The sequence below is a fragment of the Neomonachus schauinslandi genome, chromosome 5 (assembly GCF_002201575.2).
Source record: "Neomonachus schauinslandi chromosome 5, ASM220157v2, whole genome shotgun sequence".
NCBI lineage: Eukaryota > Metazoa > Chordata > Mammalia > Carnivora > Phocidae > Neomonachus > Neomonachus schauinslandi.
The window spans coordinates 93,647,203-93,663,064 of record NC_058407.1 but is presented as its reverse complement, the minus strand read 5'-3'; the positions used below and the strand labels follow the sequence as shown (position 1 = coordinate 93,663,064).

At 37.9% G+C, this 15,862-nt stretch overlaps 1 protein-coding gene across 1 annotated transcript; it reads right to left on the bottom strand.

Annotated features, from left to right (window-relative positions):
* Positions 1-13,632: 13,632 nt before the first annotated feature.
* Positions 13,633-15,550, bottom strand: LOC110580782 (NKG2-A/NKG2-B type II integral membrane protein-like). The gene is given in 5 exon segments (XM_044915219.1): positions 13,633-13,770; positions 13,772-13,827; positions 14,364-14,417; positions 14,889-14,958; positions 15,437-15,550. Coding segments are annotated over 5 exon segments (432 nt in total).
* Positions 15,551-15,862: the final 312 nt, after the last annotated feature.

Here is a 15,862-nt window from a genome sequence, read left to right as displayed (position 1 = left end):
TGGGGTCACTCTCACTGCTTAGGGTGTGTGCTCCCTCTATAACAAGAAATCTGGCACTGAACACAAGTCTCGCTTTTCACCTTTTTTTCATGAACCAAAAATGCCCTTTAGATTTCTGTTTTTCAGCAAATACTGGTGCTAAGATAGGTCTTTCATAAAAGCAAAGTGACATAAAACAAATTTTTTGAAAAATTGAGGCATACATGTAATAGGGGGAGGAAAAGAGTTATGTTAGTGGTGATTTAATATATTTTATCAGAATTTAGTCAGAGTTAATTTGAAGTAGATGGCGACCAGTTAATAATATATGCGTGAAGAGTGCCATAGCAAGATGGAGGGTAGAGTGTCCAGTGGCCATCAGTAAGAACGATAACCAAACATGGCTCTTGAAACTAAAAATGGCTCAGGGAATGCTCTAGATAACAAAGAATCATCAGTATCCAAAATCTTTAAAGAACTTATCATACTCAACACCCAAAACACAAAAATCCAGTCAAGAAATGGGGAGGAGATATGAACAGATATTTCTCCAAAGAAGACATAAGAACAGCCAACAGACAAATAAAAAAATGCTCGACATCACTCAGCATGAGGGAAATACAAATCAAAACCACAATGAGATACCACCTCACACTGGTCAGAATGGTTAAAATTAACAACTCAGGAAATGAGAAATTTTGGTGAGGATGTGGAAAAAGAGAAACCCTCTTACACTGTTGGTGGGAATGCAAATTGGTACAGCCATTCTGGAAAACAGTATGGAGGTTCCTCAAAAAGTTAAAAATAGAACTATCCTATGACCCAGCAATTGCACTACTAGGTATTTACCCAAAGGATACAAGCACAGTGATTCAAAAGGGCACTTGTACTCCAAGTTTATAGAAGTAATGTTTATAGTACCACAATAGCCAAAATATGGAAAAAACCCAGAGGTCTATCAGCAGATGAATGGATAAAGAAGAGGTATATATATGAGATGGAATATTACTCAGCTATCAGAAAGAAAGAAAAAGAAGGAAATCTTACCATCTGCAACAACATGGATGGAACTAGAGTGTATTATGCTAAGCGAAAAAGTCAGTCAGAGAGGTTTAGGGAAAAGATGGCAGAGGAGTAGGGGACCCTATTCCAACTGGTCCCTGGAATTGAGCTGGATATCTACCAGACCACTCTGAACACCCATGAAATCAGCCTGAGATATAAGAAGATACATCTGGATCTCTACAAACAGAATATTGTAGGCAGTTGGTTTCAAAGTATGAAGCAGATACTGGAAGATAAAAGGAGGGGGAGGGAGCTGTGGGGATCCTGCACCACCGGTGAGCAAAACTCTCCCATACTAGGGATGGGGCACAGATTCACAGACCAGTAGCAGGGGGAAAGGACTTTAGGGCAGCCCCCTGGATGGAAACCCAGAGTGGCGGGGCCACATGTGTGAAGTGGGGGCGGGTGGTGTTTTAGAACCACAAAGGGCAGAGACGAGCCCCTGTGCCTGACCTGGAGGTGAGGACTGGGAGCCCAGCTGAGGGACGCACAACCCAGGATGCTGCAGTTTATAGCAGCACAGACAGAAAGGGAGATAGTGTGGCCTGGAGAGCTCACTGAAGAACAGACTGTGATCTCTCTGTTCTGAGGCAGAGGGTTGGAAACAATCTCTTCTGTTCTGACTCTTGGAAGAGACATAGAAAGTCACCAGGGAAAGCCGCCAGAGAACAAAAGCCCTCAAAAACCAGTTTTCACTGAGCCCATCCCCCCCACAGGGGGCAGGGCAACTCTGCCCAAACAGGGCTGCCTGAGTAACAGTGCCACAGTCCCCACCCCCCCACCCTCCGCCCCAGAACACAGGCTGGGAGAACAAGAGGCCAACAACCTAAGGTCCCTATAAAACAGGTGCATTTTGCTTGGTTTGTGGCCAATAATTTGGACTCTGTACATTCCCTCAACCACCCCTCAACAGAATGACTAGGAGGAGGAACCCCCAAAATAAGAAACACTCAGAGACTGTGACTTCTGCCACAGATTTACAAATGGATACAGATATAACCAAGATGTCAGAAATGGAATTCAGGGTAGCAGTTGTGAAGACAACAGCTAGAATGGAGAAATTGATTAATGGCAACATAGAGTCTCTAATGGCAGAAATGAAAGCTGAACTGGCAGAACTTAAAAATGCTATCAATGAGATCCAATCTAATCTAGATACTCTAACAGCTAGGGTAAACAAGGCAGAAGAACGAATCAGTGATCTAGAAGACCCACTGATAGAAAAGACGGATAAAGAGGAGGCCACAGAGAAACAACTCAAAATCCATGAAAATAATCAGAGAAATAAGTGACACAATGAAATGTTCCAATGTCAGAATTATTGGGATCCCTGAACGGGTGGAGAGAGAGAGAGATTGGACTAGAAGATATATGTGAGCAAACTGTAGCTGAGAAGTTCCCTAATCTGGGGAATGAAACAAACATTTGTGTCCTAGAGGCAGAAAGGACCCCTCCCAAGATCAAGGAAAACAAACCAACACCCCAGCATGGAGTAGTAAAACTCACGAATCTTAGAACAAAGGAAACCATCTTAAGGGCAGTTAGGGGGAAGAGATTCCTTACGTACAGATGGAGGAACATCAGAATAATGTCAGACCTATCCACAGAGACCTGGCAAGCCAGAAAGGGCTGGTAAGACATGTTCACGGTATTAAATGAGAAGAACATGCAGCCAAGAATACTTTATCCAGCAAGGCTATCTTTCTGAATGGATGGAGAGGTGCAGAGCTTCCAAGACTGGCAGAAACTGAAAGAATATGTGACCACTAAGCCAGCCCTGCAAGAAATATTAACGGTTATATAGAACAGATATATAAAGGTTATATAGAACAGAAATTTACAGAGACAATCTATAGAAGCAAGGGCTTCACAGGCAACATGATCACAATAAATTCATATCTTTCAATAATCACTCTCAATATGAACGGCCTAAAAACCAAACAGGGTTGCAGATTGGATAAAAAGATAGGACCCATCCATATGCTGTCTACAAGAGACTCATTTGAACCTAAATATACATCCAGACTAAAGTGAAGGGATGGAGATCCATCTTCCATGCCAGGGGACCTCAAAAGAAAGCTGGGGTAGCAATTCTTATATCAGACAAATTAGATTTTAAACCAAAGTCTGTAATTAGAGACACAGAAGGACACTCTATCATTCTTAAAGGGTCTATCCAACAAGAAGACCTAACAATTGTAAATATCTATGCCCCCAACATGGAAGCAGCCATCTACATAAGCCAACTGTTAAACAAAATAAAGAGTCATATTGATAATAATACGTTAATTGTAGGAGACCTCAATACTCCACTCTCAGCAATAGACAGATCATCCAAGCAGAAAATCAACAAAGAAACAAGAGCTTTGAATGACACACTGGACCAGATGGACCTCATAGATATATACAGAACATTCCACCCTAAAACAACAGAATACTCATTCTTCTCGAGTGCACACGGAACTTTCTCCAGAATAGATCACATACTGGGTCACAAATCAGGTCTCAACCAATACCAAAAGACTGAGATTATTCCCTGCATATTCTCAGACCACAATGCTTTAAAACTGGAACTCAATCACAAGAAAAAAATTGGAAGAAATTCAAACACGTGGAAGCAAAAGACCACCCTGCTCAAGAATGTCTGGGTCAACCAGGAAATCAAAGAAGAACTTAAACAATTCATGGAAACCAATGAGAACGAAAACACATCGGTCCAAAACCTATGGGATACTGCAAAGGTGGTCCTAAGGGGGAAATACGTAGCCATCCAAGCCTCACTCAAAAAAAATAGAAAAATCCCGAATATGCAAACTAACTTTACAACTTAAAGAACTGGAGAAAGAACAACAAATAAAGCCTAAACCAAGCAGGAGAAGAGAAATAATTACGATTAGAGCAGAGATCAATGAATTAGAAACCAGAAACACAGTAGAAGAGATCAATGAAACTAGAAGCTGGTTCTTTGAAAGAATTAATAAGATCAATAAACCACTGGCCAGACTTATCCAAAAGAAAAGAGAAAGGACCCAAATTAATAAAAATATGAATGAAAGGGGAGAGCTCATGACTAACACCAAGGAAATAGAAACAATTATTAGAAATTATTATCAACCACTATAGGCCAATATATTAAGCAACCTGGAAGAAATGGATGCCTTCCTGGAAACCTATAAACTGCCAAGACTGAAACAGGAAGAAAATGACAACCTGAATAGGCCAATAACCAGTAACGAGATTGAAGCAGTGATCAAAAACCTCCCAAAAAACAAGAGTCCAGGGCCTGATGGATTCCCTGGGGAATTCTACCAAACATTCAAAGAAGAAATACTATCTATTCTCCTGAAGCTGTTTCAAAAAATAGAAACAGAAGGAAAGCTTCCACACTCATTCTATGATTCCATATAAATGGAATCCAGCATTACCTTAATTCCCAAACCAGGCAAAGACCCCATCGAAAAGGAGAATTTCAGACCAATAGCCCTGATGAATGTGGATTCCAAAATTCTCAACAAAATCCTAGCTAATAGGATGCAACAATACATTAAAAGGATGATCCACCAGGACCAAGTGGGATTTATCCCCAGGATGCAAGGGTGGTTCAGCATTTGCAAATCAATCAATGTGATAGAACACATTAATAAGAGGAGGGAGAAGAACCATATGGTCCTCCCAATTGATGCAGAAAAAGGGTGTGACAAAATACAGATCCTTTCCTGATTAAAACTCCTCAGAGTATAGGGATAGAGGGAACATTCCTCAAGTTCATAAAATCCATCTATGAAAAACCCACAGCAAATATCATTCTCAATGGGGAAAAGCTGAGAGCCTTTCCCTTAAGATCAGGAACATGTCAAGGATGCCCACTCTCGCCACTATTGTTCAACATAGTACTAGAAGTCCTAGCAACAGCAACCACACAACAAAATAAATAAAATGTATTTAAATTGTCAGAGAAGAAGTCAAACTCTCTCTCTTCACAGATGACATGGTACTTTATGTGGAAAACCCAAAAGACCCCACCCCCAAATTACTAGAACTCATCCAGCAATTCAGTAATGTGGCAGGATACAAAATCAATGCACAGAAATCAGTTGCTTTCTTATACACTAACAATGCAACTGTAGAAAGAGAAATTAGAGAAACTATTCCATTTACAATAGCAGCAAAAACCATAAGATACCTTGGAATAAACCTAACCAAAGAGGTAAAGGATCTAAACTCTAGGAACTACAGAACACTCATGAAAGAAATTGAAGAAGACACAAAAAGATGGAAAAACATTCCATGCTCATGGATCAGAAGAATAAACATTGTTAAAATGTCTATGCTACCCAGAGCAATCTATACCTTCAAAGCCATCCTGATCAAAATTCCAGTGACATTTTTCAAAGTACTGGAACAAACAATCCTAAAATTTATATGGAATCAGAAAAGACCCTGAATCGCCAAGAAAATGTTGAAAAAGAAAAACAAAGCTGGGGGCATCACGTTACCTGATTTCAAGTTATATTACAAAGCAATGATCACCAAGACAGCATGGTACTGGCACAAAAACAGACATATAGACCAACGGAACAGAATAGAGAGCCCAGATATGGACCCTCAACTCTATGGTCAAATAATCTTCGACAAAGCAGGAAAAAATATGCAATGGAAAAAAGACAGTCTTTTCAATAAATGTTGCTGGGAAAATTGGACAGCCACATGCAGAAGAATGAAACTCGACCATTCTCTAATACCATACACAAAGATAAACTCAAAGTGGATGAAAGACCTCAATGTGAGACAGGAAGCCATCAAAATCCTAGAGGAGAACATAGGCAGTAACCTCTTTGACATCGCCCACAGCAACTTCTTTCAAGATACATCTCCAAAGGCTAGTGAAACAAAAGCAAAAATGAACTTTCGGGACTTCATCAAGATTAAAAGCTTCTGCACAGCCAAGGAAACAGTCAACAAAACAAAGAGGCAACCCACAGAATGGGAGAAGATATTTGCAAATATCTACAGATAAAGGGCTGGTATCCAAGATCTATAAAGAACTTCTCAAACTCAACACCCAAAAAACAAAGAATCAAGTCTAAACTTGGGCAGAAGATATGAACAGACACTTCTCCAAAGAAGACATACAAATGGCTAATAGACACATGAAAAAATGTTCGTCATCAGCCATCAGGGAAATCCAAATCAAAACCACACTGAGATACCACCATACACCAGTTAGAATGGCCAAAATGGACAGGGAAAGAAACAACAAATGTTGGAGAGGTTGTGGAGAAAGGGGAACCCTCTTACACTGTTGGTGGGAATGCAAGTTGGTACAACCCCTTTGGAAAACAGTGTGGAGGTGCCTCAAAAAATTAAAAATAAAGCTACCCTATGACCCAGCAATTGCACTACTGGGTATTTATCTCAAAGACACGGATGTAGTGAAAAGAAGGGCCATATGCACCCCAATGTTCATAGCAGCAATGTCCACAATAGCCAAACTGTGGAAAGAGCCGAGATGCCCTTCAACAGATGAATGAATAAAGAAGATGTGGTCCATATATACAATGGAATATTATTCAGCCATCAGAAAAGATGAATACACCCAACTTTTATATCAACATGGATGGGACTGGAGGAGATTATGCTAAGTGAAACAAGTCAAGCAGAGAAAGTCAATTATCATATGCTTTCACTTATTTGTGGAACGTAAGGAATAGCATGGAAGAACTTAGGAGAAGGAAGGGACAAATGAAGGGGGGCAATCAGAGGAGAAGACGAACTATGAGAGACTATGGACTCTGAGAAACAAACTGAGGGTTTTAGAGGGGGGGGGGGGGATGATGCGTTAGCCCGTTGATAGGTATTAAGGAGGGCATGCACTGCATGGAGCACTGGGTGTTATACGAAAACAATGAATCATGGATCACTACATCAAAAACTAATGATGTATTGTATGGTGACTAACATAATATAATTAAATTTAATTTAATTAAAAGAAGAAAAGAAAAAGTCAGAGAAAGACTGATACCATATGATTTCACTCTTATGTAGAATTTAAGAAACAAAACAGATGAATATAGGGGAAGGGAAGGAAAAATAAAATAATATGAAAACAGAGAGGGAGGCAAACCATAATGACTCTTAACTATGTGATACAGACTGAGGGTTGCTGGAGGGGAGATGGGTTTGGTGATGGGGTAACTACATGATGGGCACTAAGGAGGGTACTTGAAATGATGAACACTGAGTGTTGTTTGCAACTGAGGAATCACTGGATTCTTCCTCTGACACTAATAATAAAATGTTAATTAAATTGAATTTAAAAAATTAAAAAAAAATAAAGCCAAAAAACAAAGAAACATCAAAAACCTGGTGGAGCTCAAAAACCCAGGATGGCTAAATAAAGAAAGCATTTTACCTGCATGACCCAAACCTCCAGCTGAGAGCTGCTTTGCACCTGGAGGAATACATTCAGAGGGAGTCACCACATGGAGAGAAGAGGAACAGGAGAACCCAGCAAGCTTCACCTTTGTGGACATCAGCAGCTTTTGCAACAGAGTTGCCCACAAATGCTGATCCCCTCTGATGGAGCAGCACAGAGTGCCCCAGCCCTCTGCATCTACTCCCAGAGGCTGGAGCTGTTGCTATGGGGAGACTGGCCTTCAGGGGTCCCAGGTGCTGCTCTTAGGGACTGGGCAGCATTGCATCTCACTGTATACAGTATTAGAGCTGACTCTGATTTTTGCCTACCCCTAATCCCAAGTTGGGGCCTTGTCTCAACATTATCAGGGTAGCTTCTGCTGACCTGCCCCCTGCCCCCAGGTCATAAGACATGCTTTGATCGCCACTAGTGGTGCATGCTGCTGCTTCCCTGTGCCGTGTCATGACACTCGGTCTTCATTGTAAAGGATGCTCTGAACTCCATCCCCATCCCAGGCCTGGACTCTGAGCTGCAACTGCTAGCACCAAGTTGCTGCTGCCTGGAGACTTTCCTCCACCTATGGCAGCTCAAGGCTCTGACCCATCATTGTTCAGGCCAAGCTCCCACTGCCTTGAGTCCCATCTCATAGGTCCCATAGCAGGGCTCTGAGTCCTCATTGGTGGTACTGTATTGTCACATCCCAAGATACACTTTCAGCTGCCGGGTCACAGCTTGAACTGTTAGGGGGGCTAGGCTGCTAAAGCTCTATGTCCAGCTCCCTGGGTCCTGACACATGGCTTGAACAAACCTCCACCGGATCATGCTGCCGCTATCTCGTGACTGTTATTCAGGACAGAGTTGAAACTTGGACTTGCTGTCCTCAGACTATGCTGACACTATACCCCAGGCCTAAGCCCCCAATGAACCTCGTCATCCCAGAGCCCATGTCACTGCTACATTCCTCCAGCCAGCCAGAGTCACATGGTGAGCCTCTGAGACGCAAGTACAGCTTCCAGGGAATATGTGCACATGTCTCCACCCCAGACCCCAGTGCCACGGCCATGGCAAGTGAACCTGTGCACCAACATGCAGTTGCTATGGTGGTTCCATGCGTGCCTGATCCTGGATGACTGCTCCAATACTGTGCTGAGAGCTCTGAGGTCAGCATGCCATACCAGACACCAGAAAGGATCCTCTCAGCAAGAACTTCTTCCCATGGATGAGACAGGAGAGAGTGGGATGATATGTTTAACATGATCAAAGGGAAAATGACCTGTCAACCAAGAACACCTCACTCATCAAAGCTGTCATTCAGAAAGGAAGAAGAGACAGACTTTGCCAGCATCCCCAAGGACGGTGTGTCAAAGTTTTAACTCTCACGGCAGATGGCAGTCAGAGGAGAGCAGCAGTGTGACCCCAGTGGTGGTCGGTTAATGCCACGTGCAGAAGAAATTTGAACTATTAGACCTGCTCTAGAGAAATGCTAAAGTGAATTCTTTAGGTTGAAATAAAGAGACATAAATATATCAAATGAACATATTGTACGCCTTAAATTTATACAATGTTATATGTCAATTACATCTCAGTAAAAAAACCCACAAAGAATATATTTGTAAAACCTACAGCTCCTACTAAGGAAATAACTTAAGAATATAGCTAAGACATAATGGAGAAATTAAAATAGAACACTAAAATAATATATGTTTAATACAAAATATGTCAGATAAGGTGGAAGAAAAACAAAAACATAAACATAGAATAAATAGCAAAATGGCAGACCTAAATACAATTATCCTAATAATGACATTCATGTGAATTAAATAAATATTCCAATCAAAAGATAGAAATTTTCTCCCAAATGAAAAGGTAAGATCCATCTATATGCTCTATGTAACAGACACACGTTAGACTCAAAGGCACAAATAGGTGTAAGTAAAAGGATAACAAAAGAGCTACCCTACAAAGAGTCACCCCATAAGTAAGCAGAAATGGCTATTCTAATATCAAAGTAGCTGTTAAAACAAGAAATATTATTAGAAATTAAAAAAAAACATTTCAACATGTTAAGGCTGTCAATACAAGAGGAAAATAAAGCAATTATAAACATATATTATTCACCTAACAACAGAACCCTCAAACACATGAAATAGAAACTGACAGATTTGGGAGGATAAATAAACAATTCAGTGAGTATAGGTGGAGATTTAAAAGCTCTTCCATCAGTAAGTGAGAGAATAGCTAGTCACAAAATCAGGAGGCCTATGGAAGACTGTCAAAACACCAGGAACCAGCTTGACATAACTGACATATATAGAAAGTATTCTTGTAGGACATAAATAGGGATCAAACATTAAAAGGATGGAAATTTTCAAAGTATATTCTCTGAAGACAAAGGAATAAACTTAAAGCAACAACAGAAAGAAATTTGGGGGATTTCCAAACATGTGGAAAGTGACACACTACTGAAGAATTTACAGTTCAGAGATGAAATCTGTGAAAATACCTTGTACTGGATGATACTAAACAGAATATATCAAAACTCTTAGGGTGGAACTAAAGTGGTGTTTAGAGACAATTCGTAGTTTTGTCACTTATACTCAAAAGGAAGAATGTTATAAATGCATGAGCTGAGTAGCTTCCTTCTCAAGGAGCTGTACAGAGAAGAGCCAATTAAAGATATAGAAAGAAAAAATGATAAACATATTTAACTGAAAGGTGATTGTGATGTATGTAGAATAACTCACAGTAGCCAATACCCAAATATTCAAGGGCATCAGCAATAGCATAGATGGATACATTGTAGTTAAATCAGACAACGGAACGGAAAGGATTATGGACAGTTTACAACTTCATGAAACTATGTGGATGAATTGCACAAGTTTAGCTTCACCTGAAAGAGCCAAAAATAAAGTATGCATACTGTATGATTCCATTTACATAAAGTGTTTTTAAAATGAAGGTAAGAACAGGCGCCTGGGTGGCTCAGTCGTTAGGCGTCTGCCTTCGGCTCAGGTCATGATCCTGGAGTCCCAGGATCGAGTCCCACATCAGGCTCCCTGCTCGGCAGGGGGTCTGCTTCTCCCTCTGACCCTCCCCGCTCTCATGCTCTCTCTCTCTCAAATAAATAAATAAAATCTTTTTAAAAAAATGAAGATAAGAACAAGAAAGGGACATTCTGCAATGCTGATAAAATTCATTTTCTCATTCTGTGTGATGGTGACACTTGAAAATTCAGCCCTCTGTTGTTGGCATGTATAACATTGCATTCACCTGTATGTACATTATACCACAATAAAATTAACATAAGAGAATATTATGAAAATATGCAAACATATTTAAAACTAGACATAAAATTGAAAAAAATCCTACCAAATACAACTTGTGGAAACTAAAACAAAATTAAACAAAAACATCAGAAGTGTCTTACAACTTCTAATACCATTTTATCTGTAATGCAGAAAGCATTTTACACTCAGTTACAGAATATTTAGATGTTTATGAATGAAGAAAAATGTAATGCCAATGAAATACCAAAAAGAAACCCTTGTAGGGTAGAAAAAAGGGGCTGGGGCGCCTGGGTGGGTCAGTCAGTTAAGCGGCTGCCTTTGGCTCAGGTCATGATCCCAGGTGCTGGGATCAAGCCCCGGTATTGGGCTCCCTGCTCAGCGGGAAGTCTGCTTCTCCCTCTCCCACTCCCCCTGCTTGTGTTCCCTCTCTCGCTGTTTCTCTCTCTGTCAAATAAATAAATAAAATCTTCAAAAAAAAAAGGGGGGGGGACTAATACATTATGTGTTATGTGTATTTTTATGGAAATACTAAAAAAAAGGAAATTACATGTTAATGGCAATCATAAATAGATTTGGACAATGTGTAAAAATAAAAGATTGTGACATAAATAGATTTACTGAAGCAATACCATGTTGGATTTACATTTGAAATGCCATAAACTTTATCTGTCGTATTAGCAGACTAAAGAAGATCAAGTCATGTAATTTCTCTGATGTAAAAGGCAACTGATAAAACTAATATCCATTCTTAATTTTAAAAAGTATTTAGAAAGATAGAAATAAAGAGGGAACATCTAGGGCAAAGTTCTAGAGTAAGTATGATAACTCTGAAAAAGAACTATAATGAATATACTGTTTACACAAAAGATGGTTTTTAAGTATGAAATTGACATAAAAATACATAGCGAGGTTCATGAAACAGATTAGAGAGTACAAAATGCACCCACATATATATGGAGTGGAGATTTCAAGAAGGATGCAAAGTCAGTTAGTGGAGGAAGTAAAATCTTTTCAACAAATGTTATGAATGAGCACTGGGTGTTGTATGTAAGTGATGAATCACTAAATTCTACACCTGAAACTAATACTGTACTGTATGTTAACTAACTGGAATTAAAATGAAAACTTGAAAAAGAAAAAAAAAATGAAATTGTTTTGGAAACAATTCAGTATCAAATAATATTAATATTTATATACCTTATAGTATATAAAGATGCTAATGCTAAAAATTGCTCATACATAAATGTAAACTATAAAATTTCAAGGATATATATAAAACACATTACCTAAAGTGGGCCAGAGATTTCTTAAAAAGAATACCAAAAGCATGATCCATAAAAGAAGAATTGATGAATCAGGACAATTTCTACTCTTTGAAGAGAAAAGGAAGAAAAATCATAGACTTCAGAGAAAATATTTACAAATCATACATCTCATAAAAGACTTGCTGCCAGGATACTTAATGAATTCTCAAAATACAATAACAAAAATTAAAAATATAACCAAAATATTTCAATAGTTAACTTCATCAAAAAACATATATGGATGGCAAATAAGTACAGGAAAATATGCTCAACACTATTAGTCTTAGGAACATTCAAATTAAAAGCACTACAAATCAGACTTCCTGTTCTGGAAAGATAGAGAAGATAAACTTTTTGCTATTCTTTCTACCAAATACAGTTAAAACCCCTGGACAGTATTTACGAGACAACACAAGAAGATTCAGACAGGTGATGAGAAAGCTGACAGACTTGGCACTCCAGACCTAAGGAATGACATGGCTGTGAGTGCCTTGGAATTTCTCTTTACCTCACATATACCAGATTGGTGACAGAGAGGCTGGCAACCCCAGGCCCCAATGGGGACAGACAAAAGTCCCCAAGATGTTTTTCCTCTCCAGTGAAAATAATGAGAAAAAGTCCTGTTAGGAAACAGAAAATTTTTAGACACTAAGTGCATTATCCCTATCAAAAACCATTGACTATTATCCAACAAAAATATCACTCAGGAATGCAGGAGAAATCAAGACATTCTGTGATAAAGGAAAACTATGAAAATTATGAAACCCACTTTGAAAGAACTGCTAAAGGGAACTATCTAAACAGAAAGTAAAAGATAAAAGAAGGAATCTTGGATCATCAGGAAGAAAGAGAACAAAAGAAAGAATAAAACTATCATTAGGTCTAATGGAATTTGTTTCACCTCTCGTGTTGTCTAAATTGTTTGATAGTTGAAGCAAAATTATCAGTTGAAGCCAAATTTTAACATCCATGTGATTCTCAATGTAAGGAGAGAAATACTTAGGAAAATTATAAGTAGGACACAGTAAAGGAAGATAAGGCTCTATATTTTACTTAAAGTGCTGTGGTTGTGATAGACTGTAGACTGTGATATATGTGTATATGATTATCTATATAAAGATATCTAATATCTATGTTATTTATATAAAGCAGATTAGAGCACATATGACATATATATATATGTTTATATATATAAAGTTATTTATAAAGAAAAGATCTACTTTGGTATAAATTATACTCCATCAATTAGGTGATGATGTAGAAACGTGTAACCTTTAATTTTATCTGAAAGCATCACAAACAGAGCATCACAAAAAATAAATTCCCAAGGGGTCATAAATTCTATTTAAGAGTTAAAAAATAAAGAAATAAAGAAAAATAGATCAATCCTAGAGAGTAACATAGGAAATTATATTCATGTACTTTGACTAACTTCTGAAAAAGTCCAAAGCAATCACCAAAATGATGAATTGGACTAGAGTAACATTAATAAATTTTCTCATTAAAAGACTCCAATTTCAGAGTAAAAATGCAAGTCACAGAGTCAAAAATCTATTTGCATCTTATAAACTCAGAAAAGAGCTCATATCCAAAATATGACAAGGACTGGAAACATTTGAAATCTTACCATGTCCTCTTTATCTACGTAGAGCCGGTTAGAGTTGTTAGAAGCACAGGACGTCAAACTCTCATTCCATGATTTTCTTTCAGTGTTAATGTTAATAGCAATTGTTGGAGTATGTAAACCACTCTTTTGGACAATGGCCACAGTGATAAACTAAAGAAAGATTATGAGATATCATCCAAAAGTACCTTGAATATTAACAAATTCAAATAAATTTACATACTCACATATGTATACACATATATGTGCATAATATATCCATGTACACTCACAGGATGGTACAAATAGAACAAAATATGCTTACACACACTCATCAGAGAATGGTCAGCCTATCATTCCCTAATTTATGTGTTCATATAAAGCAAACACACAAGAATATCCATCTCTACATGTCCTGAGAGTCACTGAACAAAACCACTATTTTAGAATAGTAAAATGATTTATCTCTTATCATGTTATAGCAGGAGGCAATTTGAGGCAATTGGTAATAATGGATATGGGGATTTAAATGAGTATTTCTTCAGATTGTTACATTAGAAGTAGCACTCTCCTATAATCATTATTTCTGAAAGTTTATTACATGATTTTCTAATTTATTTTCCCCAGAAGAATCTATTATCATCTTTTCCTAGCCTAAGAGAGAGATAAAATAGAAACTATACTAATATCAAATTTTGAAAATTATGTACCTTTTGGGATCCTTGTTTCCAGGGACGTTTGGTTCTGCTCCAGTCCTTCAGTAACTAGAAAAATTAAAACAATCTTCATACAAACTTAATATTAAACTAAATAAATCATAATGATTTGAGTTTCTTAGTTTGAAATTTGGTGTCTTTAGAATGAAAAATTCTGTAATAAAATTGATTTTACCAGTAAGTAATTAATGAAGTAATGAATGTGTGGGGGAAAATGTTTCAAAAGCCTAAAGAATCAAACCTCACCACTTCTTACAGTATTTGGTTTACACAATCTCAAGAATTAACTTGTGTATTTCTCAATAAGGTCTCTGCTATAACTTCTCTTTGAGTCATGAAATCTGAACATATTTGTAATACTCTCTACATTATTGTTATTTCTAATGTGACAAATTTAAAATAACCATTCCAAAGTTAGAGCAAAATGAGATAATACAATTCCATAATGTTATGCAATATTTCGAGGCACTGATCATTAAAGTGAAAAATTCCCTTGTAGTCATTCAAACACTTACTTACAGGGAATAACAGCTATTGTGACCACAGTGGACATCAAGACAAGGCAGATGATTCCCAGCAATGAGCTTCCCTGGACATGAATAAATAGTAGGAAGAGAAATGAAAATGCTGAGAAAGGATGGGCAGAAATAACTCTTTAAGAAATTTACATACAAGAGAACCAAGGATGCTCAGAGAGTCACATATAAAAATTTGGAACCCAAACCCCTATCTACCATTGTAATCTTCTCTCAAAATATATATATCATTACATTTGGAGTAAATATATTACCCCATGAGATGGTAAAGACGAATTACAACAATGCCTGAACAGTTAGTCCTCAGATTTCAATTACAATACCGTACTTCTACTCCACTCTCTATATCATCACAAATAAAAAATATGGGAGATCATTCCCTACTCATTCCCTACACCCCCGCACCCCAACTAAACATCATAATACAGCTTATACTGTGTGTGTATTAAATGTTTTACCTTTACAGTGAGAGTTTTTGTCCTTCCCTTGAAGATCCTGAGAACCATTTTGAAGATTTAATTCTGCTTAGGTTATTTCCTGTTCAGTTACTGAAATGGAACTTTTAGTGCCCTTAGCTTTCATTTGATGTCTCTTTGAGCCCTTAATCTGATTGAGTTCTGCATAGGTAACTTCTTGGTTATTCATCTCTGCAGCTGAGTAGTATCAGACACAGTGCTGAATGGAACTGTACTGAAGGACTTGATGAATAGAATATGCAATAACAGATTGCTAGGACAGTCACACTGGGTGGAGTGTGTGGTGAGTGATAGTATTCATTTGCTGTTGAACATGTAAAATCTGGTACTAGTTTCCTTAGAGCTTTAAAGAAGTGTTTCATGATAGAATAAGTTGTTTTAAAATAATACATTATATGTTAAAAAAAAAAAAGATAGTAGGAAGGGAAAAATTAAGGGGGAAAATCGGAGGGGGAGATGAACCAGAGTATGGACTCTGAGA